The sequence below is a fragment of the Dreissena polymorpha genome, chromosome 4, assembly GCF_020536995.1.
Source record: "Dreissena polymorpha isolate Duluth1 chromosome 4, UMN_Dpol_1.0, whole genome shotgun sequence".
NCBI lineage: Eukaryota > Metazoa > Mollusca > Bivalvia > Myida > Dreissenidae > Dreissena > Dreissena polymorpha.
In genome coordinates this window covers 43,509,465-43,533,187 of record NC_068358.1, presented here as the reverse complement: position 1 = coordinate 43,533,187, position 23,723 = coordinate 43,509,465, and the positions used below count along the sequence as shown (strand labels likewise).

The 23,723-nt window shown below is 34.0% G+C and overlaps 1 protein-coding gene across 5 annotated transcripts in view; it reads right to left on the bottom strand.

Moving 5' to 3' along the window:
- Positions 1 to 5,078: 5,078 nt before the first annotated feature.
- LOC127879231 (adenylate cyclase type 9-like) overlaps positions 5,079 to 23,723 on the bottom strand; it is an 87,485-nt gene continuing 68,840 nt past the window's right edge. For 2 of the 5 annotated variants that reach the window (XM_052425965.1, XM_052425964.1), the window contains exons 6-7: positions 19,472 to 19,549; positions 5,079 to 15,707 (exon numbers count right to left, since the gene is read on the bottom strand). In XM_052425965.1, coding sequence (XP_052281925.1) covers positions 14,014 to 15,707; positions 19,472 to 19,549 — 1,772 coding nt within the window. In that variant the 3' untranslated portion in view covers positions 5,079 to 14,013. The remainder of the gene's footprint in view (positions 15,708 to 19,471; positions 19,550 to 23,723) is intronic. The other 3 variants (XR_008048981.1, XM_052425967.1, XM_052425966.1) reach the window with 3 other exon arrangements.

The following is a 23,723-nucleotide window of genomic DNA, read 5'->3' as shown; positions in this document are numbered from 1 at the left end:
AAGTATGAAAGCAATAGCTTTGATACTGTAGGAATAAAGTGGACCTAAACACAAAACTTAACTAAATTTTCAATTTTCTAAGTATAAAAAGGGCACATAATTATGTCAAAATGCCAGTCAGAGTTACATTACTTTGCCTGCACAGTCCCCTTATGATAGTTAGTAAGTGTTGCAAGTATGAAAGCAATAGCTTTGATACTTAAGGAATAAAATGGACCTAAACACAAAACTTAACCAAAATTTTCAATTTTCTAAGTATAAAAAGGGCACATAATTCTGTCAAAATGCATGCCAGAGTTATCTAACGTTGCCTGCCCAGTCCCCTCATGATAGTAAGAAGTGTACCAAGTTTGAATGCAATAGAATTGATACTTTCTGAAAAAAGTGGACCTAAACGCAAAACTTAACCAAAATTTTCAATTTTCTAAGTATAAAAAGGGCACATAATTAAGTCAAAATGCACACCAGAGTTATCTAACTTTGTCTGCCCAGTCCCCTCATGATAGTAGGTAAGTGTACCAAGTTTGAATGCAATAGCATTGATACTTTCTGAGAAAAGTGGACCTAAACGCAAAACTTAACCGGACGCCGACGCCAAGGTGATTCCATTAGCTCATAATTTTTTTTCAAAAAATAGATGAGCTAAAAATAAATATTTTTGTTTTTTAACCATGTTTCAAAAAAAAAATTGGGGGGGGGGGTGGGGTCGGGGGGGGGGGGGGGTATAGTGTGAGGATGTGGTCATTTATAAGATGATCTTTAAAAAAAAAATGGAAAAAAAAAAGATTTTTTTAGGGGGAGGGGATTCGGGGGGGGGGGGGGGGGGGGCATTGGGGATGGTTTGGGTGGAGTCTATTGTAGTATGTCATGTAAGAGTTGTTTTGTCAAAGTTTCAATCAAATCTGATAAAAAAAACGAAGTCATGGCAATTGTTGCAAAATTTAATTATTTGACCTTGAGTTTCAAGGTCATTCAAAGGTCAAGGTAAAATTCAACTTGCCAGGTACAGTACCCTCATGATAGTATGAAAGTATTTGAAGTTTGAAAGCAATAGCCTTGATACTTTAGAAGTAAAGTGGATGTAAACATAAAATTTAACCATATATTCAAAGTTACTAAGTAAAAAAAGGGCCATAATTCTGTCAAAATGACAACCAGATTTATGCAACTTGTTCCGTACAGTCCCCTTATGATAGTTTGTGAGTGTTCCAAGTCTGAAAGCAAAAGCTATGATAATTTAGGAATAAAGTGGCCCAAAACAAAACTTAACAAATTTTTTAATTTAAGTATACAGGGGCCATAACTCTGTCAAAATGCCAGTCAGAGTTACATAACTTTGCCTGCACAGTCCCCTTATGATAGTTAGTAAGTGCCGCAAGTATGAAAGCAAGAGCTTTGATACTTTAGGAATAAAGTGGCCCTAAACACAAAACTTAACCAAATTTTCAATTTTCTAAGTATAAAAAGGGCACATAATTCTGTCAAAATGCATGCCAGAGTTATCTAACTTTGCCTGCCCAGTCCCCTCATGATAGTAAGTAAGTGTACCAAGTTTGAATGCAATAGCTTTGATGCTTTATGAGAAAAGTGGACCTAAACACAAAACTTAACCAAATTTTTAATTTTCTAAGTATAAAAAGGGCACATAATTCTGTCAAAATGCACGCCAGAGTTATCTAACTTTGCCTGCCCAGTCCCCTCATGATAGTAAGTGTACCAAGTTTAAATGCAATAGCTTTGATACTTTATGAGAAAAGTGGACCTAAACACAAAACTTAACCGGACACCGACGCCAAGGTGATGACAATAGCTCCTAATTTAAAAAAATAAATAAATAGACGAGCTAAAAATGAATTTTCCTTTTAAAAAAAGTTGTAACTCTGTTGTTCTGGGCTACTTCCTATCTTTGAGTAATTAAACAGTAATTAAATTGAATGCATTTTAATTCCCTTTTATCACTTATTAATTTGAGTTGCAATAAATTTTATTTACACTAATAAATGTATCATGAATATTGCTGGGCAAAGTGTGAGGTTTAGCACTCTAAAACCAGTTTAAACCCCCAGTGATAAGCATTGACTGTTCCAAGGCGGTGACCCCATCTTTATTGTACTATATGTTGTTTCGTATTGAGCGGTACTGTTTCGGCAATTGGTCACTTGCCATAAATAAAGAACCACAAACTTGTGTATAATAGGAATGCAATACTGCTGGAGCAGCTGGAGTTTCACTTCTTTATCTTAAATACACTGCACAGGTTTCAAGGAATGTTTTATTTTATGCATTAGCCTCCAGGTATTGACTCTTAAATATAGTGAACATGTAACTGTTTATGTTTTACTAGATATATTACTCTTAATGTTGTGATTCTTAAATATACAGCATATGTGTCAATAAATGATTGATCATATGTGCTTATCTATATGTGGAGACTCATATATATTGCGCATGTTACAAATAATGTTTTACAATGTGCATTTGTCTCCATGTAGTGACTCTGAAGTACACTGCACAGGTTTCAAGGAATTTTTGACTGTGTGCATTAGCCTCCATGCATTGACTCTTAAGTTTAGTGCACATGTTTAAATTAATGTGTTATTATATGCATAAGTCTTCATGTAGTTCCTCTTAAATATAGTGTACATGTTTCAATGTATGTTTTAATTTATATTAAGATTCCATCTAGTGACTTTTAAATGTTTTTTACACATGTTTCAGTGAATGTTTTATTATTTGTTTTAGATTCCATGTATTAACTATTGTATATGTTGCACATGTTTCAATATTTTATTAAATGTATTAGTTTTTTAAGTTTTTCATTTAGATGTTCTTAAATGTATTGCAAAGGTTTCAATGAAGGTGTTATTATATGTATAAATCTACATGTAGTGACTTTCAAATATAGCAAACTGTTTTTATTGAAAATTTTATCATATTTATTAGTCTTTCAGGAACTGACTCTATATATTTTGCACATATTTAAATGTTTGGTTATTATATGTATTAGTCTCCATTGAGTGTATCAATTTATGAATTTTTAAATTATTGCACATGTCTCAATGTATGCATAATTGAATATATTACATTTCTCAATATATGGACCATTAAATATATAAAAAGTCTCAATTTATGGACCATGAAATATATTACATGTCTAAATGTTTGGAACAGTTAGTACATTACAGGTATCAAGGTATATTACACATGATTAAAATTCTCAATGTATATAATCTTAAAGATATTACATGTACACAAGTCTCATTGTATTGACTCTTAAGTGTATGGAAACTTCAAGAATGGATTGCCTTAATTTATGAATTCAATAAATATATTGTACATGTTTATCTTCTGATTCACACATGAACTTTGTGTTGCAATATTACATTTGTGACTGTGTTTCAAACTTGAATGAAGGCATATTGTGTTGCATATCAGTGTATATAGATACAAAATTAAGCTTTACGAATATCAGATCCTATCGACTTGTTTGTCAATGTATGGACATTTCTAATAATTTGTCGATGTTTCAGTGTTTATTTTCTTGTATCTCAGTGTATTAAAATACATATAAGCTGCTCGCTAGAAAAACCATGCTTAATGCATGTGCGCAAATTATCATCCCAGATAATACTGTTCACTCCACACAGGGTTATCAAGGACTACATTTTCTGCTTTGATTGAATTTTTCGTTTTAAAGAAAGTCTCTTCTAAACAATACGAATTAAAAATCCAGTTAGGTTCTGCATTTTTCTTAGACTGCCTCTCATATCTAGGTTGGCGCTAAAGGAAAAAAGTAGTAGCCGAATTTCAGCACTACGTCAATGATGCACATAATAACCTAAATGAACAACATAATTATAATCATAAATTTATTAGAATCAACAAGCATCGTGTTAAATTATTATTTCATTAAATTAAATCTGTATTAAATTATCAATCAAACCACATTTAAATAAATAAATAAAATATTTGTTACCTGAAATTAAATACTTTGTTTCATTATTTTTTATTTCATTTATATTTATTTTTTATTTCATTTATATTTATTTTCATGTATTGGCAGTAACGGTATACAATGCAAGAGCTTTCCCCAAGATTGTTTTCAGACGCCCCGGTCTTCGATTGTGTGGGTCTTGCGATGGGTAACTGCTATCCTACCCCCCCTCTCCCCAATATTTTTTACGAACATACTGTCATATGTGCATGTATAATATGGATACTGACTTTCTATAATTTATGTATGGATGTTTATTTTTTTGTATTTCAATGTGTGCTTACTTACATAATCCAACGTTTCCAACCTCAATATATACAAGAAACCGTCGGAGACGGGTGATGCTCCCCAAAGGTTTTTTTTGTCACAATATTGCACTATATATTCAGATAAAAAGAAATGTCTAATAGTTGGGGGGACAAGAATTGCACTATATGTACAGTTAATGGAAAATTTCAAAGGGCCAAAACTCTGTGAAAAATCATCCCACCAGAACAGGCTGATAATATGCACATGTCCTCTTGGTAGTGAAGCTTCCCAAGTTTAATTGAATTCCGGTCAATAATTGCTGAGAAATAGCCCGGACAAATATTGTGCACGGACGGACGGACACACCCAGGGACAGACGAAGCGGCGACTATATGCTCCCCCCAAAAAAATATTTTTTTGGGGGAGCATAATAAATGTTCTTGCTTTTCAATATATAACGTATCTCAATGTATAGACACTTTCTTGTATTTAAATGTAGTGTGTATTAAAGTACATATACTTTCTTGCATGTAAATGAATACTATTAGTGCATCCAAATGTTTGAACATGTATGTCAATGTATAATCACTTACTTTTGTACTTCAATATATGAACTTACTTATTTTCTTTTATTTATAGAACTTATTGTTTATATTGAATGTTACAAAAATGAAGAAATAATGCACCTAATGCACAGACAATTTAATTGCTTGTTTTGACAGTGTGTGCAATGAAACTGTTACAGCTTACTATTGATATCATCACCATTTGTAAAGGCCAAAAGCTGTAATATTGTAGAGATCATTCACATTACAGAAAACACATGAACATCAACACATTTATCAACTTTATTTGAATACTCTAAACTCACCAAACACTGTGACATAACACTACACAAATGGGTATACAAAAACTTATATATTCACTAAAAGCATATGAAAATAATGCATATATTAAAAGACTAAAAACCTTTAAATGTAAATGTACAGAATAAAACAGCTTGAGATAATAATATATAAAAGCTTTTATTTATCTAAAAAATTATTTAATAAAGTGTTTAATAATTAATTAAAAACAGCAAACAACAAATTATTATCCCATCCCCAATTCATGCTTGAACCCACACATTGCCCACAGCAACAATGATGTTCCCAGCTATCTCAAAACAAAATGCTGGACCACACAACTGACAAAAGGCAATCACAAAATCTCAACATGAGCCTCCTGTACTAAGGTGACTTAAAAAACTACACACACAATTCTCATAATTATGAATGTTAAAAGTTTTGTTAAAAAGTAAAGTTGTTAAAAACACACATTAAAATTATTTAAAAACACTATCACAAAAACAGTGTATATACATGCAAAAACCTACCTATACAAAATAAAATAGTATTAAAGTATCATATACATAATTATCATATTAAATGGATTAACGGATATTGAGCAACAAAATAAAATACTCATGATACATCAATACAACTAAAATTTATGTAAGTCTATTTCCAATTTATATTTGTTTCATTAAAACAATTAGTTTGATAGATGGATGAATTGATGCCCATATTCGGAAATTTAAAAACAAGAGGGCCATGGGCCCTAAGGTGCTCACTTGAGACCCGAAGGAACTAAACTTTTCTGGGAAGGTTGAGGTCAAAACTAGAACTTTGTCACAGATGTGACGTATACCCCCACATGCTGCATTGACACAGACTATTTTGCATGCTGTCTTCACAAAACATGAGAAGCTAATTTATGGTGATTTTTAAGACTTATTATTCTATTATCATTTATGGCCATTTTCACCTTTGAACTCTTGAATCCTTTCGCAAGACACGCTGTCCAATGACTGTGAACAAAATTAATGTACATTTTCATTTTAAAATCTCACAATGAATGACATAGTTATGGCCCGTACAAGATCATTTATGGCCATTTTTGACATTTGAACTCAAAGTGTGACCTTGACCTTGGAGATATCAATGTAATTCTTTCATGCGACACATCGTCCAATGATGGTGAACAAATGTGCCAAATGATTTTAAAATCTCGCCATGAACGACATAGTTATGGCCCAGACAAGCTCATTTATGGTCATTTTTTACCTTTGAACTCAAAGTGTGACCTTGACCTTGGAGACATCGAGGTAATTCTTTTGCGCGACACACTGTCGAATGATCTCAGACAAATGTTATGACCAAGTTTATGAAGATTGGACAATAAATGTGACTTCTAGAGTGTTAACAAGCATTTTCTTTAATTTGACCTAGTGACCTAGTTTTTGACCTCACATGATCCAGTTTCCAACTTGACCATTGGGACAAATCTTTGAACCAAGTTTCATGAAGATCAGACAAAAAAATGTGGCCTATAGAGTGTTAACAAGGCAAAATGTTGACGATGGACGATGCACAACGGACAAAAGGTGATCCAAAAAGCTCACCATGAGCACCTTGTGTTCAGGTGAGCTAAAAATGCATTTTAGTTAGCAAACTCGATCTACTCAACATAAAACAGGATTGTCCAGATTACTTGCTGGGTCACAAATATTCACTATTAAAATCAATACATATTTTTAGCTCTTAACTAAGATATAACACCAGCTTTAAAATAGTATATTGTTCACATGTTAAACACTGGTCTAATGGATAATAATAGCATACTTCTTTATGTGACAAATAAGAATAAATACATATCAAAATGAAATACCATATTATTGGTAAGTTTCAGACACAAAATAACATGCATGTTTTTTTTTACTTGTATTTCAGTCATATCCAGGCAGACAGTGGTGAGATTTGCTTTATATCTAACTAGTTTACAATTACTAAGTGCACACACATATGGTAGTAACTGATAAGTGCCCTAGATGAATATGTTGTAAGGCCGGGCTTACACTGAAAACTGCATTACTTGAATCAGGTAGCGGTTGGCCTTACACTGAAACTGCCCTATTTGAATCAGTAATGTGGACAGGCCTACACTAAAAACTTCCCTATTTGAAACAGTCATGAAGACAGGCTTACACTGAAAACTGCCCTATTTGAATCAGATATGAGGCCAGGCTTACACTGTAACTGCCCTATTTGAATCAGTCATGTAGACAGGCTTACACTGAAAACTTCCCTCCTGAAAGCAGTCATGTGGACAGGATTACATTGAAAAAGGACCTACTTTAAATCAGTCATGAGGTAAGGCTTAAGCTGAAACCTGCCTAATTTGAATCAGAGCTTGGACTGAGATTCAAACTCACAACCAAGGTTCAACAGATTGACTTCGCTATCAAACACTGGTTAACAGTTGAGCACTCTACCAACTGATTTATATGGTATTAATAACACTTTATACAAGTCTTTACTTTGTATAAAATGATCAAAGATAGTTGCTTAATTTCGTGTGCCAATGTTAATCAGCTGCACTTTGGCCCATCTACGAAAAATACAAGAGCTTGTCACAGTAGTGCCAAATCCCCGCCGAAATGTGTTTGCTTGTATGACAACATTTGTTTTAGAGAGTAGAATAATATTTGTAAAAACAAATAAAGGGAGATAATTCATTATGCTACGGAAAAAAATTTACTTTGAAATGAAATAAAGGGATATAATTCAAACACTAAGGCAGATAGAGTTATGGTTCTTAGTCACTGCACTTCTCCTACTTGCCATCTGTTTAAGTTTCAAGTAAATCCCTTCAGTAGATTAAGAGTTATGCTCCGGACAAAAATTTACTTTAAAATTATATAAAAGGGGAGATAATTCAAAAACTAAGGTAGATAGAGTTATGGTTCTTGGTCACTGCACTTCTCCTAGTTGCCAAATGTTTATATTTCAAGTTTCAAGTAACTCCCTATAGTAGATTTAGAGTTATGCTCCGGACAAAAATGTACTTTAAAGTTATATAAAAGGGGAGATAATTCAAAAACTAAGGTAGATAGACTTATGGTTCTTAGTTACTGCACTTTTCCTACTTGCCATCTGTTTATATTTCAAGTTTCAAGTAAATCCCTTCAGTAGATTTAGAGTTATGCTCCGAACAAAAATTTACTTTAAAATTATATATAAGGGGAGATAATTCAAAAACTAAGGTAGATAGAGTTGTGGTTCTTGGTCACTGCACTTCTCCTAGTTGCCATCTGTTTATATTTCAAGTTTCAAGTAAATCCCTTCAGTAGATTTAGAGTAATGCTCCGGACAAAAATTTTCTTTAAAATTAAATAAAAGGGGAGATAATTCAAAAACTAAGGTAGATAGAGTTGTGGTTCTTGGTCACTGCACTTCTCCTAGTTGCCATCTGTTTATATTTCAAGTTTCAAGTAAATCCCTTCGGTAGATCTAGAGTTATTCTCCGGACGAAAATTTACTTTAAAATTATATAATAGGGGAGATAATTAAAAAACTAAGGTAGATAGAGTTGTGGTTCTTGGTCACTGCACTTCTCTTAGTTGCCATCTGTTTATAGTTCAAGTTTCAAGTAAATCCCTTTAGTATATTTAGAGTTATGCTCCGGACAAAAATTTACTTTAAAGTTATATAAAAGGGGAGATAATTCAAAAACTAAGGTAGATAGAGTTATGGTTCTTGGTCACTGCACTTCTCCTAGTTGCCATCTGTTTATATTCTAAAGTTTAAAGTACATCCATTGAATAATTTGGAGTTATGCTCCAGACAAAGTTTCAGCCAGACGGACAGGACCAATTACTATATCCCCTCCGAAATTTATTTCGGCGGGTATAAAAATGTGAATCATAAGGTTACAGATTGTCTTCTACAACAAATAAAAAGTTAAACATAAGGTTACAAACACTATACTTCATGAAACATAGGATGCACACTGTCATCTAAGACAAATGCAAAACATGTAACATACACAAATAAAACCATAAATACAAATTTTTTAATAATTGTAAGAAAAAGTATAATAAATATATCCCCTCTTCTTCGAAGGGGGGCATAAAAATACAGACAAGCCCAAATATAATGTTGTGCAATATATAATTATTAAGAGGATGATGGCCCTCAAACGCTCACCTGACATCACAGACACCAATAAGTGAAGACTTCACATGGCAATGTATGTTTTGACCCCTCTGCACCCAAATTCAAACTTTACCAACATAATGTCCAAAAAAAACATTCTTAGAAACATAAATGCTGCCCCTACAGTAGTAACACGTTTTTGACCTTGTGACGTTTTTTTGGGACAAATGTGGCCCAGATTTTGAACTTGTCCTCAATATTGTCAAGTAATTATGATGAAAATTTTTAATCAATATTGAGTCATAAATGCTGTCTCGAAAGTAGTAACAAGATTTTTCTAAGATTTGACCTGGTGACCTTAGGTTTGGACATTGATATTTTCCAGATTAACATTTTTACCATGTTTCAATTTAAGAATGTATTAAAAATGTGGCCTCTAACATGGTAACAAGCTTAACATTGACAACCCACAACACTTAAGGTAACACTGTGATCACAATACCTGACCATGAACTTCATGCTTAAGTGAGCTAAAATATATCAGCGTGGTTCTTACCATCATAACAGTTGAACTGCATTAAAACATCAACAAGATCGTTTGTGAAACACAATGTCCCCCTATATGACGTTTGACCTTGAAGGATGACCTTGACCCTTCACCACTCAAAATGTGCAGCTCCATGAGATACACATGCATGCCAAATATCAAATTGCTATCTTCAATATTGCAAAAGTATTCATAAAATAAGCGATTTGGGCCATATATATTTGACTTCTGACCTTGAAGGATGACCTTGACCTTTCACCACTCAAATTGTGCAGCTCCATGAGATACACATGCATGCCAAATATCAAATTGCTATCTTCAATATTTCAAAAGTATGCATAAAATAAGCGATTTGGGCCACATATATTTGACCTCTGACCTTGAATGATGACCTTGACCTTGACCTTTCACCACTCAAAATGTGCAGCTCCATGATATACACATGCATGCCAAATATCAAGTTGCTATCTTCAATATTGCAAAACTATTCATAAAATGAGCGATTTTGGCCACATATATTTGACCTCTGACCTTGAAGGATGACCTTGACCTTGACCTTTCACCACTCAAAATGTGCAGCTCCATGAGAGTCACATGCATGCCAAATATCAAGTTGCTATATTCAATATAGCAAAAGTTATTGCAAAATGTTAAACAACCAACCAACCAACAGACCAACCAACAGACAGGGCAAAAACAATATGTCCCCCACTACTATAGTGGGGGGCATAAAAACATTACTTGTTCCTGATTTTCACAGCTTAAGTAACATATTAATTAAATATCCTTGCACAGGAACAGAGAACATAAATTAATTCATGATTATTTGAGAAAATGCGCATGTGTTAATGCCATACTAAATGTCTTAATGAATATATACACGTACAACAATGTTATAGTACAACCACCAAAACACTACATTAGTTGATAAATATATATAAATCATTTAATGGAACAATACTCACTATTTGTGAGTAAAATACTACATACACTAACGAAAATGCAATACAAACCTTAACATAAAATACAAAGCCATTAACTAGACAGAAACTAAATTTGGGACATAAGAACACAAGAAGACACTTATCAAACAACCATATAGCTGGTTGATTGTAAGGCAGCATTTTTACTATCCTTTCCTGACACATTCAGGGGCCATAAATGATCCAGTGCTTTTGACAAACCTCACCTTTAAATACCAAAACAAAATATAATGTCAAATGAAAGCTTTCTCTGCATACATGCTGACTGATCTTTTATATGTTATTTAAATAATATCAAGACAACAACAACAAGATAAATAATGAACAAGGGCTGTTTGTAAAACATGCATGCCCCCCATATGGGCTGTCAGTTGTAGTGGCAGCCATTGTGTGAATATGTTTTTTGTCACTGTGACCTTGACCTTTGACCTAGTGACCTGAAAATCAATATGGGTCATCTGCCAGTCATGATCAATGTTCCTATGAAGTTTCATGATCCTAGGCGTAAGCATTCTTGAGTTATCATCCGGAAACCATTTTACTATTTCGAGTCACTGTGACCTTGACCTTTGACCTAGTGACCTAGTGACCTGAAAATCAATAGGGGTCATCTGACAGTCATGATCAATGTACCTATGAAGTTTCATGATCCTAGGCCTAAGCGTTCTTAGTAATCATCCGGAAACCATCTGTTGGACAGACCGACGGACATGTGCAAACAATATACCCCCTCTTCTTCGAAGGGGGCATAAAAATAAAATGGCAATGTCACTAATGTGTTTTGTCTGCAAAAACTGACTGTTTTCTGAATTTATACATGTAATGACAGAAACATGCAAAGGCTGAAGACAGAATGAGTGAATACTAGAAATTAGTTTCATACATTTATGCCCCCATTACACATGATTGGACACAGACAAATCAACTATATATTCTACATTTGACAAAAAGATAAAGGGCCTAAATTCTGCTAAAACTGGAATTAGCCTTAATTCCTCACTTAAAGATCATGCTATGTATGTAGTGTATTAAGATGTGAAAGTTTGAGTGCAATTTTCCAAGTCAATAAAGACAAATTGAAAAGAAAACATTTTAGGAAAATATATTCTGTAGTGGAAAACCAGACATAGGGCCATATTTATGCAAAACCTTGTTGCAGCCAAAACTGCTTTCTGTATTATCTACATGTTAAAGTTATTCAGCTGTGAAAGTTTGAGCAAGATCCACCTAGTAGAAAGGAGTTAAAAACACAGGCTTCCAGTGACAAAATATCCTTAGTTGGTAAAACAGACAAAGGACCATAATTCTGCCAAAAATTATTGCAGCAAAGTTATTTCTTTACGATTATGTACACATTAAAATCATTAAACATGGATGGTTGAATTTAAAACAAAAGCTTCTGGATATATGTACCAACAGATGGACATACAAACATGTGAACAGACAAGTGCAATGCTTAAAGCCTCCAACTATGTGGGATCATGAAACATTCCCCTCGTATCCCAGCAAAGGTAAGACACACAATGAAACAATCTGACACTTGCATATGCCTTGACACATGGAGCAGTCTGCCAAAAGGTGTGCATGGCTGGCAAACAGAAGGCCTCAATCAAAACTTCTATATTTTACGCCAAGGCCATGTCAGACATGAAAGGTCCATTTTTTAGTTAGCAAATATATACGCTCCATTTCAGTGTGAAATCTTGAGAGTAAATAATTTCCAGACCTTCCTAAATGCAAGCCTTACAAGTGTGATAAAGTCAAAAGAATACATTAGCAGGCATACAACAAACTGCACAAATTTAGTATACATGTTCTTGATTGCTTTCAAACTCAGAGATCAAGTAAAATTGTATGGTAAGAACGTATTTTTGACAATGTAACATTTTTTAGAAAAAAGTAGATCAAATAAAGGCAGTCATTCCGAGATCTTTTCTCCAAAACAAGCACACAGTGTCACATTTGTATTGAAAAATAATTTACTTTTGTTTTTGTGTAATAACAACATAATGGAGTAACCAGTAGCTGCATATTTTTTTGTGTTTTGTGTTTTTTTTTGCTGTTTTCAAAAATATTTCAGAAATATCATAGCGGAATGAAGAAGAAAACATGAAAACTGTCATGTGTAACAAATATTGTTTGTTTCTTTATTCAATAAAAGACAAAACCAAACTAAAACTCTTAACAACATTGTTGATTTTTTTTTACCATATACTTAATTTGATATGTACATTAGAAAAATTCATCAGTTTTCAAAAGATTGACACAAGGTAAAATATACACTAAATAAAGACAGAAGAAGGCCATGATGGTCCTAAAGCACTCATCTGGCCTAACAATACACCAATTGTTGAAGACTTGAGCTAGCAGTGGACCCTACTTGACCCAGATTTAAACATTGCCTTGATATTGTCCTCTTCACATTCGGCTGTGAAATTTTCATCAAAATCCTCCAAGCAGAGTTACAGGCATTGAACAAACACAATTCTGTTCCATATAAAGGTTGATCAATTGTGAAAGTTTGAGAGAGATCCACCTTATTGTTTAAGAAAAGTTTAACAAAAAGCTAAGATTATATACTCTTTAGTGGAAAAAAGACACAAGGTCAAAATATATTCTAAGGTGAAAAAAAAACCAAGGGTCATAATTATGGCAGACATTTGTACAACTAAAATTCCTTTCTTCACAATTATCTTCACATCCAAGGTTATTAAGATTTCATAACTTTCATTGAGATTTATCAGGTAGTTATAGGGGAATTACAAACAAAGAAGTTAAGAACTAAATAAATAGTGGAATTACAGACAAAAGGCTTTAATTCTGCCAAAATTGTAACCAATTTACGTTTCTTTTCAATCATCACCACATTAAGGACATTCATGTGTGAGCGAGATCCACTCAGTCATAAAAAAGGAGTTGAAACTCTGTATTATATGTTGGAAAAACAGACAAAGGACCATAACTCTGCCCAAAGTAGTCACAGCCCAAAATTCTTTCTCTATGATCATCTAAAAATTAATTGTAACTACATGTGTGCATACAAAGGATGGGTGGTTACGAAATAAATGTTGACAACAGAGGATGCATGATGAAAGGACACAGAATGATCACAATAGCTCACCAGGAGCACTTCCTGCTCAGGTGAGCTAAACACAAATCTACATCTGTATAAGCCTGAGCTACAAAGAATGTAGAACCAATACAAAGATATATAATTTTCTCATGGTTTTCTAATACAGAATATGGCTACTAATTCTACAAACCCTACTCCCAGTGAGCACCTGGCTTCACACCCTTGAAGAGGTATGTCTTCATCATGCCCTTGCCCTTCACACTGATCTCGTCTCGGTACTCAAAGTCCATCTTGTCTCCCAGCTTGTTCGCAGTAGATTCAGGCACTTGTGTGCGTCCGGCCACGCCTGTAGAGTACATGCGACTGGAGATGTTCACAGTGTCGCCCCAGATGTCGTACAGCAGCTTTGTGGTACCAATAACTCCAGCTGTCACCTCACCGTAATTGTACCCGATGTTGAGGATGAAGTCAAAATTGAAGATGCTGTCATTGAAGCGTCTGATTGCATCATGCAGCTCCACACAGAACATCATGAGGGCGTACAGGTGGGCATGTGGGTGCTGATTTTGGGCCCGCGAGATCTCGTTCAGCCCTGATGCTGCCATGAACGTGCTGCTGATTGTCTTGATCTTCTCGACGTCTTTAAACTCCGGCCTGTCTAGCAAGTCCTCGTAATCACTCACAAGCTCATTCAGTACACGTAAAAACTCACGACCACCCTCGTATGACTCATCGTAAATGTCATTGAAGTTTACAATGGCGGCAAAAATCACACCAACATCCTTGTGATTCTTAGAGTACTTAGAGGTCTGCCTGACTATTTCCGACACATGTGGAGGGAGGATGTTGTGGAGCAGCCAGTCTGCCTGATCCTTGTGCTCCTGCATGATCTGCTTGTACTTCCAGGCCTGAGAGTCTCCATAGTAATTGTGACGGTAGCTCGTTTCAGACTCGTAGTTCAGGAAAGTGATCAACACTATCAGTAGAATCATGTCCAGTATGATCTCAATATGAAGTATGGAGAAGCCAGCAAATAACGGTACATAGTTCTTATCTTGATCAGGCAACACCAGCAAAGTCAGTTCAGTCTTGTTAATGAATGTGCTGTTCACGTAAACTAAAGTAGTCATAACAGATGGAGAAACAGTTGTAACGTTGTCCAGATTGTCTGCCACATCAGGGGAGCACTTGATTACCGCAATCAGTACAATTAATGTGGCACCAGCGAGAAGCGCAAAAATGGACTTCATCCAGGAGCTAAGAGTTGTAAAGTTGGTGTAATGGAGAAGTGAGACGACAATGCAGAAGCAGAAGAAGCGATCACACCACTGGGTGTTATCCATGAGCTGACATGAAAAGTTACTGAACACCCCAGCCATTGGAATGCTTGCGGACACAACGCCCAGGATGTTCCTGAAGTACCAGGCAGACGTGATGTTGATCATCTTTATCCACTTGCTGCCCTCTCGGTTCTCAGCATACTTGATAGTCAACACACTGCGAACAATGTTTAGAATCTCCAGTACAAATGATATGCAAAAGAAAACAATCCAGGGCAGCTGCCTGTCAAACACAAGAAAGCAGAATGCAGAGATGATTGCAAACACAAAGAAGGAGACAAATATCTCTAGGAAGGAGTGGTACTTTGGTGCGGAGATGGTCTGCTGATTGTGCTGGTCCTCCATGTAGTGGTCGCGGTAGTTCTCCTCCAGCTCATCCTCCTCAAAGGTGAGCATGCAGCGGTTGATGGGCGGCTTGAAGAACATCTCTCTCTCCTTGACCCCCTCCACCAACCGCACCAGCTGCTTGTCCGAGTGGTAGTTGATGTTGCGGAACTTGGTCCACGTCTTGTCTATGGGCTCCCGATCAAGGTCCTGCATGCTGTCTGCAGACAGAAACCAATACACAGAGTCAATAGTCAATCAAGGACAGGTTGGTTCTTAATAGTTATTGGGATTATTTTGACGCTATTATAATAATTGTTATTCTATTTATTCCATATATAATATTAGCCTGAGGCAAACAATGTTTGTAGCCATTATTACCCAGAGTGTGTAAGTGAAAGTATTAATTATCATTCACACATATTTATCAGTTTCAAAGAAATCATAATAATGTAGATTACAAAAAACCCTGAAACTATGCACCATTAATACTATAAAAACAAATTAATGCTTGTATTTATATTTCTTTTCTTTATCATATTGCTTGTATTTATTATTATTTCATATAAGTCATGATTAATATCAACTAGAATTCATCAAGGAAGATATGAAAAATCTGGCATATCATAATATGTAGCAGGTTGAATTACTCGTGTAATATGCTGTAGAGAGGATTAACTTTACAGTTTAGCAGTTTTTCATACAAAATAATACATTTGCACATGCTTCAGTTCATATCGAAAGAAAGAATGCATGCATGTCTAAATGTTGTATGTTAACAAATGGTAAGAGTAATTTATCTGACAAGTATATAACTAAGGACAGACAGACGTCCAGAGTCAATCCAGTGTACTCCCCTCTTCTTGTTGCCGGAAGAATTGGATATAAACAGATATTATTAACTTTCTACGCAATGATTGTCTATATACAGTTTCATGGCATCAATATTAAACAACTAAACTAAATGAGTTGCAAATAATACGCACACTGGATTTGACAACTGAAAAAGTGAACAATAAATATAAACATTCTATCATTTTAAGTTGTAATATGAACCGAAAATTTGAAGGACATCTTTTTTTTTTCTCACACAAAACTGTTAATTTCATGTAATTTGTGTATGCTTGTTAGGTCAATACCTTCGGAATAACAAACATTGCTTTTGAATTAGAAATGATTGTGTTTTTATCATTTTCACATTACTTTATACCTGTGTTCAGTATGCATGTATACAGTTTCATTTCTAAGAGATGTTTCAAACATCCATACAACAAGAATATCAGTGAAACTGATGGATACTCCCCGATGATGGGCTTTGTCAATCTTTGTGTTAATTGTGTGAAAACTAATTATTATTCAAGGGGCCATAACTCCTTGAAAACTCACTGGAGTGGAACAATATGACATATTTATGTATGCCCACCATGAAGGATACTGCATGGTTTTATAAACTTCGGATAATAAGTTCCTGTGATCTATCACAGAAACATCAAATTCTTTAGATGGTCATATAAATTATCAAAGGGCAATAACCACCTAAAAAAATCTCTTAATAGCCTCGGTGACCTTGACCCCAGTGACCTTAAACCTCATTAAAAGGTAGAGGTTCATGCAAGGTACTACTGAACATGTCAAATATGTAAAAGATCGTTAAATATTGAAGGCGCTATGAGAAACTAAAACAAAAGTGTGACGGAAGGAAGGAAGGAAAGACAAACTGGCAACTATATGCTCCCCGAAAAAGTTTTGGGGAGCATACAAATTCAGTTTTCAAGTAAAATAAATTTAACTGATGCAATAATACATGAACATACATTTACTCATAAAAATGTATAAAAACAACAGGTATTAAGCTGCATTGAAACACAGCTTAAAAAAAATTGAATTACTCCAATACATAATTATTAATAATTCAATAAAAAGCACTAAATTGGTAAGTCCCTTAGTTTGAATGACAGCTGGTGAGTGGACAATTGCTTTTTTTGTATAAAAAAAAACCCCAAAGCAAGCTGTATTTATTTTTAATGGACATGACATGCAGTAAAAGTGCTTGAATTGGTTATTTTACAAGAAAGCAATTTAACACTTGCCCGCTGTCTATCAAACTAACAGACTAACTAATCAAATACAATTTAATGTTGCCACATGGTGGACAAAATAGAGTCACTGAGTAACTGAATAAGCGGTTGTTGTCAGAAAACTAAGAGGGCAGAGCTTTCCCTTATTTAGCAACTTGCCTATTTTCACTGATGACACAGCACAGCTAAACATTTCAATGGTTCAATCAGTAACAGGAATATTGCAATATTGGTTTGTTGGCATACAATTTGTTGGTGGTAAGGTTTAAATAATGAGAAATATTTAAATGGGACTTGTTCACTGATTGGCAAAATAACCATTACAAAATAAAAGTTTAAGAAATTCAATAAAGAATGTGTAAATTATTTTCAAACAAACAAACACCACTCCTGACTGTTACAAATGTTTAAAATATCAGTTCATTCATAAAATATAATCCATTAAAGAAAATAATAAATAATTTCATTCAAGTTAATAATTTGGAAAATGTATGTATTAGAAACATAGCGTTTGAAGCACACTATTAGTGTTGAAAGTTAAGGTGGTCTAGTTGAAGCAAGAAGATTTTGCTGTTAGAGGTCCCAGCTGTGAGGAGGCCAGGTGAATGCAAACTTTTTAATTTCATGTGTTTTCGGTTTTTCTGCCAATTATCTTGTTTTATTCCAATTACTATTGTTTTGATGGTAAAAAATGTAATCAAATTTTTATTTAAAACACACACATATTAAAACAAATCCTTGTAATGCTCTGTGTTTCTCTACTCTAATAAGTTGCATATGTCTATTCAAGGAAAATCTAAGTCATGTGAACTATACTGCCAGATCTCAATAAGTTTATACAGTCATTGCTTTATTAGGAAGCTATTTGAAATGAGAGTACAGTGTGTTTTTTTATGGCAATATCGGGGCCGATATTCGGCCCCATTCCCCTAAAAAAAGAATATATATTTTTCCCCCATTTTGTAAAAAAAATCTCCTCAAGAAGTTTAAAAAAATATATATATATATTTATTTTTTTTAGAAAGAACTGTGTCATAATCATGATAAATATATCTCAAATTTATTTCATAAACAACTAACAAAGTATATAACTTTAATTTATATTATTTTGAATTATTATAAAGAGTTATATTAAATAGTTTTTCCCAAATCAGTGGACTCTTCACATTAATTGCATTTATCTCCCAAAATGGCCAGGAAAAGGCCTGATGTATCTATATTGTGTCAATATTTGTTGATAAAATCATTCCAATTTGGTCCATTTTATTGATAAAAAATGCTCAAATTTGCCATTTTATCATTTTAAGAGATCCCAATTAGACTCAAAATGGCTAAGAAAACTGAGACTGTGCATGAAGGCTGAACTGTCTGAAACTAATGTTGAAAAAATTATTGATTTATATTTTAATTTTAAGAAAAAAGACAAAGACATCCAGCTGTTAATATTAAATTCATATAAACATGTGTATTTATATAATAAATATCATTACATATAAACAAGTGAATTTTTAATTTCCCCTTTTCCTAAAAAACAACGCATTTTTTCCCCTTTGGACGGGCCTTGCCACCATTCCCCTATAAGTGAAAAAAAAACACTGGAGTACAAACATGAAAGGTACAGTAAAATGTTCTTTTTCAGACAAACAATAACTCTGAAAGAACACAAAGAAGGATGAAAAAGAAAACATGCATCCGTGACTGCCAAATAGCGGCAAGATAAAGCAACTAGTCATGCATTTCTACCAATTAGCCTCACAAACACAAATCTGAGCATTTCGTGTACAGTATTGACCTTTTTAAAAACATTCATAAGTACTGATTACTCACAAAGATTTGGGCAAATCTACACATCTGACTAGCGGATACTGTCCAAGAGTTTGGATTCAGGTAAATGCAGTCACAATTACCTGTTTTCACCTTGACATGAATGTCATTGGGCTTTACCTCCTGTGTAACAATTGTGTCTGAGTGATTTGCAGAGGCTTCTACAAGCAAATCATCACTTGCAGTCACATAGTGTAAAATGTCCTTATAGAAACTTGCAAAACACTGTTTTGGAGCTTACATCATTTTGGGCAACAGAATCTGGTGATTTACATTTAACAATAGGGTAATAATTGTTTTTTTGTGTTTGACTATGCATAAACTAATTTGAAGTGCAACAGTGAAATAATCTAGGATGTTTACAATGGACTTTGTCATAATACACATTATTTCTCTGTGTTAAAGTTTACAATACTCCAAAACTGTGTTAATGAAGATAACGTTTCAATATATTTTAACAACAAGAGGGCTACAATGGCCCTGAATCGGTCACCTGAGTTAGAGGTAAACCAATAATCTGATTTGGACCTAGTGACCTAGTTTTTTGGACACACATGACTTGGCCTAGGTATTAACATTTCATCAATATTGAGTCATACATGTGGACTCTTTAGTTGTCACAAGGTTTTTGTAAAATTTGAACAGGTGACCTAGTTTTTGGATTCAAGTGACCCATACATGAACTCAGCCTAGCTATTGTCAAGATTAACCATCTGAGCAATTTTCTTCAAGAGACCAGGATAAAAAATAGGGTCTCAATGACACACATAGTAGGTGTGATTTTCACAACTCAAAACTAGGTCATAACCTCACATGACCTAGTTTTGAATAAGGTCAGAATATCAATAGGAAAAATGCTTAGACCTAGTTTCAGGAAGATTGGAGTAAAAATATGATGTTTTAACAAACCTCCACTAGAGCCATACAAGGAGAACTACCCCAGCCTTTGGCGGCTATGTATGGACGAACCAAAACCATTTTCAACAACAAATGTTCTGATAAATTTTTATATAGAGTGGACTCCTTAAGTGTGCACAGAAACAAAACCATTTTCAAACTCGGCCCATCTATTATTAGATAAATTGTTCTACGAACAGTTTTAAGTAGATTGGACTACAAATATGATGTCTAGTGTTCACAAGGTTTAACCCTGAACACACATGCAAGCATGCACTTGTGCATGCATGCATTATAAACTGAACCCTTGTGACAGGTAAAGAGTTTTCTGCAAGTGGGCTTGACAAAAAAACCTGGGTTGTATTATAAATCACAAATAAATGGATAGTATACAAAAAGAAAAAGTAAAGACACATGTAAAAAGAAACCATAATTAGAAAAGTATTATCAAGAGAAGAACATCTATGTTTAGAAAAGAACACATTTGCAATACATGTATATTATTAAGTACACAATCATTACAAACAAATAAACTGAGATTGTTGTTTTCTTAATTTTCAAATTTGTCTTAATCCATGCAAGGCTTCTTTTTGTTAGAATTAGTTGCACATTAGAAATCTTGTGTAGCATTTGTGTATTTTAAAATGTAAATAATGAAAAATGCAAGCACTTTCTGCAACTAATATTTATTGGAAATTTCAATCATATCTTATTCCCTGCTTATAATTTGAAAGAAATATGTTCCAAAATTACATAAATACAACTGTATACTTGGCATTAAAGACCAATAGCTTATATGAGACTTAACATTCAGAATGTTTGGCCAAACCATCTCAGTTCATTACACAAAGACGTCACAAGACCTCCAACACAATGTATAATAACCTGATTCAATGTTTTCATCTTTATTTTGTACCAAGTCCCTCAATGACAAGACGGACTGGCGTGGCATCATCTGGGCACTTAGCTTAACAGGGGACATACTTGGGGGTATTTTAGGGAACTTAGCCGAATTGAATTGTTTTAAACTGTCCTTGGTTCTTGTCTGTTCAATGTTTGAATTGATGGATTGTGTTGATGCCAACGCTGGTTTGCTACTACTGGATGCTGAGAATGCTTGTATGAGTTTGTTTCCTCTGTTATAAAAGGACACTGGTTTGGACATAAGGTTATGTTTGCATGATTGGTAGGGCAACATATGTGTGCGAGAATAATCAATAGACTGACTGTACTCGACATGACCATCATGTACTGTAACAGTTTGTTTTAGACCAAGGGCTTGTCTTTGTACCCTAGTACTGGGGTACAATTCAGAAGAACTGGAACTTTTTACAATCAAAAAAGGGAGCCTTGGCCAGTTATTCCTTGCTGTTGTAAAAACACAAAACAAAATAACAGTTAGTTATTTACAATAATTAGTGCTGATACAATGCTAAATTCTATGTACTATGTATAACAAGAAATATTAAATTATGGTTTTTATGATATTAAAAATTAAACTAATTAAATACTCAGAGGTTACTGTGCAGAAAGTTAACAAAAAAACTGTTAGCTTATTAATTTAAAAACAGATGTATGCACAACATGTATGCCCACCAACAGCAAAATAATTCCTGCAACCTTGACCTTTGATCTCATGATTAGACAATCATTAAGGGTCATACTTTGTCAAGACTAACAAGAATACTCATTTATATGATCCTTAGAAATATAAGTGTGCATTCTCTAGATAGTCAGTGAAAACAATTGTCATATATTAAGCCCATGTGACTTTGATGTTTGACCTGTTGACCTCAAAATCACAAGACATCTTTCTTTCCTTTCAAGTAACCAGCATACCAATTAAGATTATAGGTCACAGCTTTCTCTAGATCTCTAGATCTTGTAACTAATTTTATTATACAAGCCTGTGAAACCTTGACTTTTGATCAGATGACCTCAAACTTGATAAGCATCTTCCTACTCAAGTAACCACATTCCAATATGCATGATCATAGGTTAAAGAATTCTCAAAGTAATGCATAGAAACAAATGTGACAAAAACCTTGACCTTTGACCTGTTGAGAAAGAAATCAACAGGCATCTTCCTATCCTTCTTAATAACCAGAATACAAATTGAGAAGATCGCAGGAGGAAGCTGGGAGATGTCATGCCCCAATGTATTGATTCAAGCTCATGCTATATTTTTTTTACCACTTTAACAAATCCCATGATTATGGGTAAAAGATTCTTCAAGATTAAGTACCAAAACAAATTTCCTGTCACAAGTCTTTCTGTTTTGACCTTTAAACTCAAAAGCATTACTTGTCTTTCCTTTCAATCAAGTAACCAATATATCAATTTGCATGATTGTAGGTCAAAGCATTGTTGAAATACAATGCTGAAACAATTTTCGTTTACAAGCAGCTCTGAGCTTGACCTTCGACATGGTGACCTCAAAAAAGATAAGCATCTCTTTTTACACGAATAATTGCTAATGTTAATGATTGTAGGACCTAGCATACAGTAGATAATGTACAGAAACCAATGGTCTATGAACCTCCTTATCAGTGGACAGATGCAACACAATATATAGCGTTATTTTCACAAAACACAAAAAATACACATATAGATCAAGAATTCTAACAAAACTTAAATCAGAGAATAGTTTAATTCTTGTTAGGCTAAACCAAATTGAAATATTGGTCATCTGAATTTTTCTAGAAATAAATTGAGGAAGCAAGTGAATGAGATTTTTTTATAACTGACATTTTTTCAATTTTCACTTTTATTGTCTCTAATAATTATGTTATTTTTACAACCAACAATCTTTAAAATAATTATTTTATAGTTTTATAGGAGTTAAAGCCAATTTAGTGTGTCGAACAAAGCTCAGGAAGCATATGTGGTCAAATAGTGGTAAGCAGGTGTAGTTGTGCATGGGATTACGCATTTTCGTCTTCAAAGGATCGTTTATAGTTTAATTAGAAACATCAATTAAGAACAATTCTTTGCCAAATAAAAAGAACATGTTTTATGTTCTCTTTTTCTGTATAAACTGTTTGCTCCATGTTTAAGCATCAAGACCCTTATCAGAGTCGGTAATCACATGATTATCAAGATGGCGACGTCCATTCCGAGACTGGTATTTTTCGCTGTTTTATACCCTTTATTAATTGTTCAATATTTTAAATTCTGCCCTCTTTCCAGCCATATAAGCAAGAAGGTTACTGGTGTTTATTTCATTGTAATATTCGCTCTATATTTCGACTTTACTCAGTGCGAAATTTCATAGCTGGATGACCTTATTAGGGCTCCACTAAGAAAATTTGCTGGGAGTAAAGTCGATTTATAAATCGAATTTAAATACGGAACCAACGCTTATCACTTTCTTACTGATATAGCTGGAAAGTGAGCATCGTCTTAAAATTAAACAAGAGTAATAAAGGGTATAAAACG